This window comes from Equus asinus, chromosome 1 (genome assembly GCF_041296235.1).
Source record: "Equus asinus isolate D_3611 breed Donkey chromosome 1, EquAss-T2T_v2, whole genome shotgun sequence".
In the NCBI taxonomy this organism is placed as follows: Eukaryota; Metazoa; Chordata; class Mammalia; order Perissodactyla; family Equidae; genus Equus; species Equus asinus.
The window spans coordinates 127,279,259-127,291,871 of record NC_091790.1 but is presented as its reverse complement, the minus strand read 5'-3'; the positions used below and the strand labels follow the sequence as shown (position 1 = coordinate 127,291,871).

General features: G+C 32.5%; 1 protein-coding gene across 8 annotated transcripts in view; it reads left to right on the top strand.

Annotated features, from left to right (window-relative positions):
* Positions 1-12,613, top strand: part of PCLO (piccolo presynaptic cytomatrix protein) — a 377,354-nt gene that overhangs the window by 224,267 nt on the left and 140,474 nt on the right. For 7 of the 8 annotated variants that reach the window (XR_011502753.1, XM_070507399.1, XM_014843189.3 and 4 more), the window contains exons 8-9: positions 504-640; positions 6,644-6,734. Coding sequence is in view for 7 of the 8 variants with exons in the window: in XM_070507399.1 (XP_070363500.1) it covers positions 504-640; positions 6,644-6,734 (228 nt within the window). In the remaining variant the exon portion in view is untranslated. Of the gene's footprint in view, positions 1-503; positions 641-6,643; positions 6,735-7,452; positions 8,309-12,613 lie in introns of those variants that run through there. The other variant, XM_070507416.1, reaches the window with a different exon arrangement.

Genomic DNA, 12,613 nt, shown 5'->3' with positions numbered 1-12,613 from the left:
TACTCACTTGGTGTTCAAAACCAGCAGCCATATATTAGTACTGGGTTGATATGATAGTGGGGAGGTGACAGAATCTTCCATACCCAAGGAATACATTTTCCATAGATTTTAGTGTTGGATGGTGGGTGTTGGGGATTGGTGAGCAAGTGGGAACTAATGAATTGAGGTTGAATAGAGTGACTTCTGAGGGATATTCACTTGTTCATTTATTTATTCAATCACTATCTAAATTTCTTTTTCTCCTGATTTAAAATTTAATTTTGTTTTATTTTGCTCTGAGGGGTTGAACAGTTGTGTACATCATTTCTTCTAGGTTATTCCATTGTACAAAATTTTTAAGATAATATTGGAAATGATTTTTCACATCTTATTGGGAGTTGTGTTTGAAATGCATGAATGGGTAGCAAGCCTGGAATACATTTCTACTTCAGAACATCCACTGCCCTCTGTCATCTTCATTAGTTGGTTGGTTGCAATGTTTGATATTTCCTTGATCTCCAAAGCCTATCACCTGCGTCGTGAAGAAACAGATTGGTTTGACAAACCCAGGGATTCTTGTTTGGAAAATGGACATGGTCTGGATCGAAAACTGCCAGAAAGATTGGTCCACTCTAGACCGCTCAGTCAACATCAAGAGCAAGTAAGTGCTATATTGAGCAATCTCTTTTAGATTTACCAAAAAGAAAGAAAGAAAGTTCACCCTAGAACAGTCTCAATTATCCTAGAATGCATGGAACTTTTGTCAATCAAGTTCACAAATGATTTTTTTTTCAGTAACTTAAAGTAGTGAGTACCTTACTGCATCAGCCATGACTGATTAACATTACAGCATAGCTGTGATGCTTCCACCAGGCAATTTAAGAGATTCATTCCTCCAACAGATAATTGTGTGTAAAACATACCCAACACTGCTATACAAGGAGAATACATGAAGCTCCTGAAGAGCTTACAGAATATTGGATGAAACAAATATGGGTAATATTAATGCTTTCTAATAGCAATATATTTGAGCGTTAAGAAATAGCAAATAAGAGGATGACCAAACCAAGTCAGCTGGGGACAGGGAAGCCTTCGTATCGGGGAGAAGGGAGCTGATATTTTAGAGCCTTTGATTTGGAAGTGTTAGTTGGTTTTGCATTCATTTTTGGATTTTATCTTCAGAACAACTCAAAATAGACATTATTAATTAATATATATTTATAGATGAAGACACTGAAACGTAGAAGTACATTTCACAGTTAGACAAATATGATACTAAAATTCATGATCTTATTCACTTTAGAAAAAATGATGTTTGAATTGAATTTTGCAATATTTGTGGGAGGTTAACAGTTGGATAAATTGCGAGAGATTCCTCTAGCAACCCAAGTGTCCTTAAATCGATTGTCTTAAGGGATCGGATATTTGCACGCTGTGTACTCATGATCATTAAAGCAGCCTCAAAACACATAGCTGACTTATTTCACATACATTAACTGCTAAATCATCCTGTCCGATTAGTGATTCATTGATATAGACGGCAATTACATTTCAAACAACAAAGAAGAACCATATGAACTTACTATAATTAAACTCAGTGTTTGTCACATTAGGTATAAAGGAAAAGACTTTTGCATATACAAGTACTGTAAAAGATAATATCTATACTCTCAGATTTGATTTCTTCCTAAGCAATTTCAGTTTTCATTGCCAAATTTCTATCTGTTAAATAGAATTTCCTTTTCTCACAATTTCATTTTTTGTTTTTCTGTATACTATCATATTTTCCAGAAATCTTAGCATTCTTCTCTGTATAATGTATAGTCTTTCTTTAGTTTTTGATATCTTTAATAAATTTTTCATTTAGGATTGTTTACCTCCAAACATATGTGAATATATCTCCATTTCTTTGTACTTCACTTTAATGCATCAGACTATTATACTTTTCTTAGCTTTCTTGTTATTCTTTAAAATTGTATCTATAGTTGTATTTCAATCTCATCAATTAGATCTGACTGGGGAGTAAGAAAATTAAAAAATTATGAACATGTTCATAAACATTATGAACATGTTTAAAAATTTTAAATTGCCTCCTTTTATCTAATTACTAAAAAAATAAATTTGTCAGCCGCAAATAACTTCCTTGAATGTATTTTAATTACAAAAATCTCTCTTTAATGACTTACTTAACATTATATCTTACTCATCTCATTTGTTTCTCTGAAGTTTAGTATTTCCCACAAACCTAGATCAAGTCAATGAAAACACAAATCCTTTAAAGAAATCCTAATAAGATGAAATCTATAACCTAGAGATCTAAAAACTAATAACTTTCATAGAGTTACTTTTCAACACTACCATTTCCATGGATATTCAGAATAGTCTCGCTCAGCTAGTTTATCTAACTAATATTCTTTCAGGATACATTTTAAAGTAATCTATGTCCACCTCAAAAAATATTTTCTAAAATTCTATTTACTGTATGTAGATGAAATAATATCCCTAATGACATTTTTTTGTTCCTAACTTTCTGTTACATCTACAGATTTATGGTTTTCATCAACTGAAAACATAGCACCATCACGTTTAATATATATAGAGAGAGAGACCAATATAATGCCAAAATTAAGCAGAGGGTATATCTGAGAATCATTTAAAGAATTTCTTGCATGTTTTATAAAGTAGAAAATGTAAGAATTCTTGTTAGAATTACATATGGGTAAATGTAATACAGTAATATATATTTTCTTGCTAGAAGTTATTTTTTACATTTTTATTTTGATATCTAACCCAAAAAACTACATATACTCTTATCAAAACTGCAAATATATAGAATTATAAACTAGTTATAAGGTGAGTAGCCATATAACGCCACACAATCCAAGAAAGGGAATATTGCCTGCCCCCAGAAACCCCCGGGGTCCTTTCAGATTTTAAACTTCAACCTCTCCCAAACAAAGTAACAAATACACTGGCTTTTGTGACAATAATTTCTTTGTTTTTCTTTAAGGTTTTTTCTAAACAGAAGCTACATAGAAGACAATATATGCTTTAGTAACATTTATATAAAGTTCAAAATTCATGCTTTTTTGCATTAATATTTATCTTCAAATGCTTTCTTATTAACTCATCATACTGTATTTTGGTCTAGAGAGAATAGCAAAATGGCATTCTTGTTTTATTCACTTCTTTGCATCTCTAATCTTAAAAAGGTAGTATCGGGCTCTTGGAAGCAATAAACCCAAATGCTTTCATTTGGAAACTTATGTATAACAAGAATTTACGCACATAAAATGCTCTGGAGGCAAAAGTAATAAAACTAAATTGACTAATGCAAACTGTAATTTATCTGTTTCTAAAAATATTTTATGTGCAACATACATTAGATAGAATATATCTGAAATTTTTATTAGACTCAAAATCACATTAACTATAAAAATAAACCAAATCTGCAAATCCATATTTGTTTCCTTTCAAATATTTGTGATGTTTAACCTCTGCACTATTCAGTGGAAATTGAGCTCTGCTTTGTAAATTGAGCAGGTCACCTAATTCCCCCGCCCCCTTTTTAAACTTTTCTTCATGACTTCATCTATAAATAGGGCTAATACCCTTCACAAGGTGGTTACAAAGGTCAGCACTTCTTGACTAGTACAAAATGTCTCCACTCTCTACACTAATGCCTACACATTCTGCAATTCCCAAGCAACTGTTATATTGAGGCACATTAAGCTCCTCTGAAAGAACCACTCTCTTTATTCTGGGCCTTTGAATGTGTTGCTTTCTCTCCCTGAAAACTTTTCCTCCTCTCTTCTCTTAGCTAACCCTACTGATCATTCAGGTCTCCAGGTACATGTCCCATCTTGCAAGAAGACTTCCCTGGCACTGCCACCACCACCTCCCCACAAATCTGGGACACATGTTCTTCCTTTGTGCTCCATGTGTTATGTCTTGGGCTGTGAGCTCCTAGATAGCAGGAGCTCTCTAGTCTATCCACCATGTGTTATATACAGCACCTAGTACAGTGCTTGGAATGCAGAAAGGCACTCTCTACCTTGAAGCTAGCATGCATGTTATTTAAGTGAGGGAAAGGATGAATGTCTGTATAAATAAAATATATATTAACACAAGAGAATATATCATAAGTATGAAGGCTCAATTCATGAAAATAATTCCTTCTGAAATATTTGTGGGTAGAGAAGAGAGAGAATTCTTTTTCTGGGAGGCATGCAGGTGATAGTTCCATCAATGCAGAATCACCAAAAGACAATGGTATCAGAAACCCGGCTCTTGGGGAGAGGTATAGGGCACACTTGACATCAGTCCTGCCCTCTGGCGCTGCTCCTACCCTTACTTGGCAGAAGCAACACCTACCCTGAAACTCCATGTGCTGGACGACTTTCTCAACATTCACCTGCAATGGTTAGGAAAAAGCCAAGATCCCACTAGTTCATACATGGGAGACAGATACCCCTGCTTTCTATAGACTCTTGGTCACATTGATTATAATTATGGCAGTTCAATGCTTTTTATTTATTAAGTGAATTCATTAAGCTGGTTGTAGACAGTTGCTGAAACTACAAGAGATTCTATGAGATGCTCTGAAAGCAACATTCGTGGAGATGAAGATGTTTGACATCCCTTCTACTAATATCATAGGTACAAATTAAAAGGTGATACTGGCTAGCTGATAAAACTCTGATGAAAAATTTGGAAAGTCTGATTACCCTTCTAGACTGTGCAATAGATGTACTGTGAGATTACATCAATTTCTCCATAGTCTGGAGAATTGGGAAGAATAGCAGAAGTCAAAATTATATTTTCTTAGTTTATTTTTGGCCAGGTCTTTTAAAAATCATTGTTAAATAATACATGAAATTAGAAGATGTTTGAAATAAAATTAAATAAGATCCACTCATTTTAATGAAGTAACCACAGTACCAAAGCAAAGTTCAGTTATATATAACAGTTGTAGAATTTTCAGTGCACACAGTTAAATTTTTAGGAAAAAATAAAAATCTTTAAATACAGATTAAGGGAGGGAGGGAAGAGAGAAGGAAAGGAAAAAGGAATACAGAAGAAGAAGAAGAGGGGAGGGCAGAGGAGGAAAATTAAGAGAGAGAAGGGAAGGAGAGAGACAGATCAGGAGGCAAGTGGAGAGGAGAGAAGGAAATGTATACTTTTATTGTGGATAGAAATAAGATTTTCAGTGGTTTACAAAGTTAGCATTAGTCTGAATTATCCAGCTTCACTGATTATTGTGAGCATAATATTTTTATAATCTTGCAAACAATATTTTAGTTTTACTTTGCAGCCTTCGTATATTATTCCTGACAACAGGATCCTGCTGTTGTTTGGGGAGTGTTTTCTCTTCAACAGAGGCCTGATGCAGCTTAATCTTTTCCGAAGTTAGAATAAAAACTAAAGGCTATCATTTAAGCTTACATTTTTTTAATATATATTTTAGTTTTAATATCCAAAATTCTAACAGTTTTACAGCTGAGTTTACAAAGGCACATTAAGACCACACAAGTGTTCCAAGGAATCTTTCTTCACAAAATGTACATTTCTTTGGTTCTAAATTATATTTAATATTTTGGTTTAGTATTCCCATACGTTTCTTAAACATTGAAATAGGTAGTATTGAATGTATCTTTACTAAACTGTGTTTCATTTGTAATTTTAGTCCAAATTTTTCCTAAGATGACAGATACAAGATTCCATACTAATAAACTCCTATTAATATAGATATGAATATATTACGTTTCTATCTTTCTTTATTTCACAAATCTCTTTTGAAAGCAAACTTCCATAAAATATAAAGTACAAGTTTGGATTCACTAATTTATTTTTGTTTCAGATCTCTTTTTGCCAGGTGGAAACAGAGGTAATGCAGTCTAAAGTATTCTCATGTTCAAGTCTCAGTAATGAGAATTGAAATCATAGACTTGCAACAATAGCTTTAAGCGTTGCTTCTTCTACCCGAAGGAACGTCAACAGTAAATGAGAAATAATGCCATCAATAACACATACTTTGCATACAAAAAAGGGTCCAGAAAGTATTAGAATGAGCCAAGTTTTTATTTATTTATAGAACATTAGTCTCAGCATCCAGTGTACATTGAAATTTCTAGTAGATGTGCTCAGCAAAAGCACAATTCTGCAATAAAACCAAAGCAACACAAGTACAGAGCAGTCCTAGCATAGTGATAGACAGGTGACGGAGAAGATCCTCTCTGGCTTTTCTCCCCTCGCAGCGCTTAATTGCTGAAAATTAACCCTACCTTTCCATTTCTAGGCTGTCCAGGGCAAAATCAGCCCTGTCAGTTTTTCGTATACGTTCTCTATCTTCTTTCGTCACTATTGACTATGTACTACTGATGTAACAGTCATCCTTTTCGACCTGTACATGTGCTCATTGAGTTCCTGAAGACAACAAATCAGTTTGCAAGAGAAATTGGTTATAAATGTGAAGACTGTAATGAACTCAGAAGCCAATAATATCATTATATAGTGGAAGAGGCTTACAGTGTCATCATTTAAGAATTTTCTAAGACTTTTTCATTGATTGAATCAATCTGCTTTTTTTAAAAAAACGTAAGTCTGTATATTGCATTTTAAATGTCTTTAACATTGCTTTTTCACCTTATCACATGTATGTCAGATTATACAGATGAACGGGAAGACTGTGCACTACATCTTTCCTCATGCAAGGATAAAAATAACGAGAGACTCTAAGGATCACACAGTTTCAGGTAAAGGAAATCAAATAATCTAGTCCTTTTTATTTTAATGTTGGATTGAAATATGTATTTGGATTTCAGTTTAGATGAATCATTAAATTTTAGAAAACACCATCTTTTTATGTCAAAAATTTTGTTTTGGAAAATTTCAAAAAGTAAGCAGGCTATACATTTGAACACAAAAGACAACAATGGCATGATGATTAATATGACAAATTACTAGATGGTGCATATTTAGATCATTTTTTTCATTGACTACATTTTTTAAAATGTACATGGCATTACAAAGCTCCATAATTATTGCTCCATTGAGTAATATGGTTGCTGGTTTTAGCACTATAAAACATTCTTACACAGGAAGTAAAAAACTATATTGGATCCTTCTAAGGAATAAATTCCCCTGTACCTGTCAATTTGAACATTATCAATTATGCTGAATTTTTGTTTGTTTGGTTATTTGTGTCCTATGAACCAAAGCTTATGATGGAATTTTTAAACTTTGTATTTTGAAATAATTTTAGACTTCCAGAAAATTTTGGACTCCTAGAAAAGAATGCATTCAGTTCTTTTGCCCACCCTTTGCCCAATTCCTCTAATGTTAACATCTATCTAACCACAATAAGGTGGTCAAAACCAGGAGGTTAACATTGATAAAATACTATTAAAACATCTGCAAGCCTTATCTAAATTTTGAGTTTTCCCACTAACACACTAAATTTTTTTTTTCTAGTCCAGGATCCAATCCAGACCTCACGTTGCATTTGGTTGTCATGCCTCCTTCGTCTCCTCCAATCTGATAGTTTCTCTTCCTTTGTCATCATGACTTTGATGTTTTTGAAAGATAATGGAATTTTTATATTTAAATCTGAGAGAGAAAATATGTTTTGTCAAATTAGTGAATTTTTAAAGTATGAATAGTACCTATATTCTCACTCAAGTATATTCTTTGTGTTTCATAGACACTGTACATCAACAGAAAATACTCATAAATATATATTCATATATTTGGGAATATGTATAGGTGGTATACCTAACATAGTATATGTACTGGAGAGGTTTTTTTTAAGGACTGATATAACAAAGAACACAAAGAGGTATTTCTTCAGTATCCTTGCTATTTTTCCTTGTAGATTTTAGACCATGGAACATGTGGAGTGGAACAGGTTTTGCTTTGAGCAATTTTCCTCTCTTTATTTTCGTAAAGAATTAATCCATTAGGAGTCTAATGTTGTTGTTTTCCTTTCAAGATTGGGTAATTTTTTTTCTGCCAGAGACAGATAATTGAAACTTTCATAGTTTTATTCCATGCAGACTGTATTTTAAGTATTGATGAAAATTCCAGGGGTGAATCTTAAGACCCAAGGACTCCTTTTGTAGAAATATTTACCTGCTGCAAAGTATTTCAGTTCCCTCCAGTTCATAAAACAAAACAAGATAATATTTTCTAGCAATGCCAAAATTATTATTTCATAATCTATAACATAAATCTTCAGACCATTTTTACTAAATCATCAGGATTCTATATCAGTGTATCTATTTTCTCTCTGTATTATTATTTTTTACCACATTAAAGTAATTATTCCTTCAGCCTTATTATTTGTTTTGCAATTCATTATTTTAATTTGTTTTCTTTTACCACAATTAATAAAAAAGTTTTAAAATATAACAATAACAAATAAGAGCTATTGCTTTCTTGTTTTAAATATTCTATTCTGAAAACTAAATTCAATTTCCTCTGTATATAGATTTTGCAGGATGAGAAACGAGGATTGTAGTTTTGAGCAATAAATTTACTAGTAGTGTACTATATCATCACTCTGCATGCCCCTCTTTCTTTTGATATTTGCATAAAATAATAGTAAAAATATTTTCCCTGTTATATTTTCCCTGCGTAGATTACTGCTGAATATATTTTCCATGTGTCCTTTGCTAGCATGAACTCATACTAAATGAAATGTTTTGAAACAATTTTTATTGTTTTCACATAAGTCTTCAGTCCCTCAAAGGGACCTAAACACATGTAAATGGAAGGCTAGAGCCAGAAATGACAATGTTTGGAAAACAGTGTCTAGAAGTTGTAATCTAGTGGCAGGCAAACTCTGGCACAGAGCATTTGCAGTCCTGCCTAGTCTTTATGTCATTTGCTGCTTAACCAAAAGCCTAGTCTGATTGACTAAATATTTGGTGATATTAAGGATTTGCAATTATTTTTTAACTGTGATTACCATTTTTTGTTTATATTTTTAATGAAAATTAAGAGTATCTCTTTTAGAGATGCATACTAAAATATTTACAGATGAAATAATATCTTGTCTGGGGTTTTGCTTCAAAATTAGCTGTATGGAGAATAGTGAAGAAATAGATGAAGCAAAATTGATTATGATTTGATAATCATTGGAGATGGAAGATTAACTACACTCGGTTTTAGTATAGTCTTGTCACTACTTTTTTATGTGTATGAAATTTTCCATAATAAAAAATTTTTAAATTCCTGTCTGTTTCTCATGTTTAGAGAAAAAGAACAGTGTCCAGTAGCTTTATCAATAGTGAGAAAACTATCTAAGGTAATAATTTAACTGCCTTTGTAAAACAAGGTAAGGATGTAAGTAAGGAAGGAGTGAAGAATAAAATGTAGTCTATCTACTCTCCCAACATTGGGGGAAATGGCTATTAGCGAATTTTCACTTTGGTTATATAAACCTACTGAAAGTAGAAATACTGTGTATCTTTTATTAAATTTTAATAAACCATTCTAACTGGGTGTATCATTAAAATATTTTATTAGAATTATGTAAAATGAGCACACCTCACAAAAAGAGAAAAGTATATTTTCATTTATTGGAAGCAAAAATAATTTCAAAATGGGAGACAGGACTAGAAAGTAGATTTTTATTGTTTCTCCTGTGTGGTCTCAAAGGATGAGCAGGGAACCCTTAGGATTCCGAAGATTCTTGCAGAGGTCCACAAGGTCAGAACTATTTTCAAAGTAATGCTAAGGCAGCATTTGCTTTTTGCACTCTCATTTTCTTATGAATATACAGTAGAGTTTTTCAGAGGTTACGTGATGTGTGACATCACAACAGATTGTATACAGGGCACACATGAGAATTAAGCTGTCTTCTATGTAGCTCAATATTAAGCAGATTTACAAAGTAAAACAATGCCACCCTTCTCATGTGTTTTATTTATAAAATAAAGCCATGTTTTAGTTTAAAAATGTGATTTATTTTAACATGGAATGAGTTTATTTTAAATTCATTAATAAACAAATATTTTAAATTCTCAGTTTTAATTTATAATATAGAAAATATACATAGCTAAAATCCATGTAAACAAAACCTCTTTGAAGTCCTCAATAGTATTAAAGAGTATAAATGGCTCATTAAAACCAAAGTGTTTGAGAACCACTGTTCTAAGAATATTTATAAAGAAGGTTAAAAACAATTATAAATAAGCTTGTTTTCTTCCTGTAGAAAAACTTACATAACATAAAATATATTTTATAACTTTTTAGAACTCATATTGGATATATTTTTAATTTTTTACTCATTAATACTCATAAATTGAATACCCATAATATGATTTACATTGTGTTGGTGGGTAGATTAATAGAATGAATACAAAAAATATTGATCTACAACTTACTCATAATTTAGTAGAATAATCTGAAATATAAGTAATTATTACAATAAAATTTTAGGAACAATTGAGACAAAGCTGAGGAATTTACAAAACTTTATCGTTCATGCCCATGTGTATGTATGTATAAGTATGTACACGCATATACATACGCACCATTTTTTGCTTTTTGGTGAGGAAGTTTGGCCCTGAGCTAACATCTGTACCAGTCTTCCTCTATTTTGTAGTGGGATGCCACCACAGCATGGCTTTCATGAGCAGTGTGTAGGTCCATGCCTGAGATCCAAACCCACGAATTCCAGTCGCTGAAGCAGAGCACACAAACTTAATCACTATGCCACCAGGCTGGCCTCCATATGCACCATTATTTATATTTTTGTGATGTATGCAGAGAGAAATATATGTGGAGAGAAATACGTACAATCTTCTATTAAATAGTCCAGATTTTTAGAAAATAGATTCCTTAACGTTTAACTGTAAACTTCAAAGATGTGTTTATAGGTGCTGATCAACAACTGTATCATGGAACAAGACAAGGATGACCACTTTCGCCACTCTTATTCAACATAGTACTGGAAACTTTAGCCAGAGCAATTAGACCAAAATAGGTCATGAGTTTTGGAATCAGAAAGGCCTGAGTTGGAGTTCAGATCTATTGCTTATTTAAATTTTGAGAATAAGTTTTCTCCTCTGTAACATAAGCCCAGCTCTATGTATCTCACATAATTGCAAGTGAAGCTAGCACAAAATCTTGTGCTTACTGTACACTCAACAAATGTTATTTCCCCTTCTTTTAGATAGAAATTATCAGAAGAAAAGAATAAAGTATAATGCTCAAGAAGTGAGCCTCTTTCTTTTTTATTTAGAGCTCCATCTTAGGGCTTCAGAAACACAGCTGTTTGAAACAAGCCAAAGAAAATCTCCTGATTTTAAAAATGATATTTGCTTGTGTGTAGTTTCATAATGAACTGGCTACATCTGCAAGGCTAGAAAGACTAGTTAGTAAGTGTAATAGTGAAGAACATTAAAAATGTTTAGGTTCAAAAGAAAGCAGTGTCTTTTATGGAAATAGTGGCTCATTTTTTATTCCTTATTAGTCTACCATCTTTATGGGCTTTTAGAAACAGGAGGCAAATGTAACAGATCTCACTGGATCTGAGTTGGTAGCAATACCAAATGTGGATAGTTCCCTTTTTATTATTTTAACAGCTTCAACAAGGTATAATTTGCATATCATAAATATACATGTAATGTACATAAATGTAATGAGGTATAATTTTCGTATCATAAATTTCAAGTGTATAAATTAATGAATTTTAGTAAATTTGTGGAGTTGTGCAACCATCACTACAATCTTGTTTTAGAGCGTTTCCATCGTTAGAAATAGTTCCCTTGAGCTGCTAGCAATATCCACTTCCAATGCCCCTCTCCCAGCCACAGGTGGGAGATTTACTTTCTGTCTCTGTAAGTTTGCCTGTTCTGGGCATTTCATATGGATTGAATCATACAGTATGCAGTTTTGGTGTCTGGCTCCTTTCACTTACCAACGTTTTTGAGGTTGATCTATTTTGTAGCATGTTAACAGGAGTTTGTTCTTTTTATTGCTAAGTAGTAGTCCGTTGTTTGGATATACTACATTTGTTTATTGAATTTTTCTGAGTTTTTAAATATTTGCATACAAGTTTTAGTTGGACATACGATATTTCTGAATGGTTTCCCAGAAGTGGAATTGTTGGCTTGTATGGTAAGTTTCTTTTTAACTATTTAAGAAACTTCCCAGTAGTTTTCCAAGGTAGGTGTACCATGTTATACTCTTGCCAGCAATGTCTGAGTGTTACACTTTCTTCATGTTGTTGCTAACACTTGGTAGGATGGCTGTTGATCATATGTCATTGTTGTTTTAACTGGCATTTTCCTAATGACTTATGATAATGAGCATATTTTCAGGTGGTTATAAGCAATGCATATGTCTTCTTTGGAAAAATGTCTATTCGGATCTTTTGCCCATTATTTATTTGAGTTGTTTGTTTTCTTACTGAGTTGTAAGAGTTCTTTATGTACTTTGTATACAAGTCCTTTATAAAGTATATGACATGCACATATTTTCTTCTAGTATGAGTCTTGTCTTTTTATTTTCTCGAAGGTGTATTTTAAGGGAAAAGTTTTACATTTTAATGAATTCCAATTTATCTGTGTTTTTTCTCTATGGACCATGCTGCTCTTGATCGCATAGTAAGAAAAATCTCAAGGTC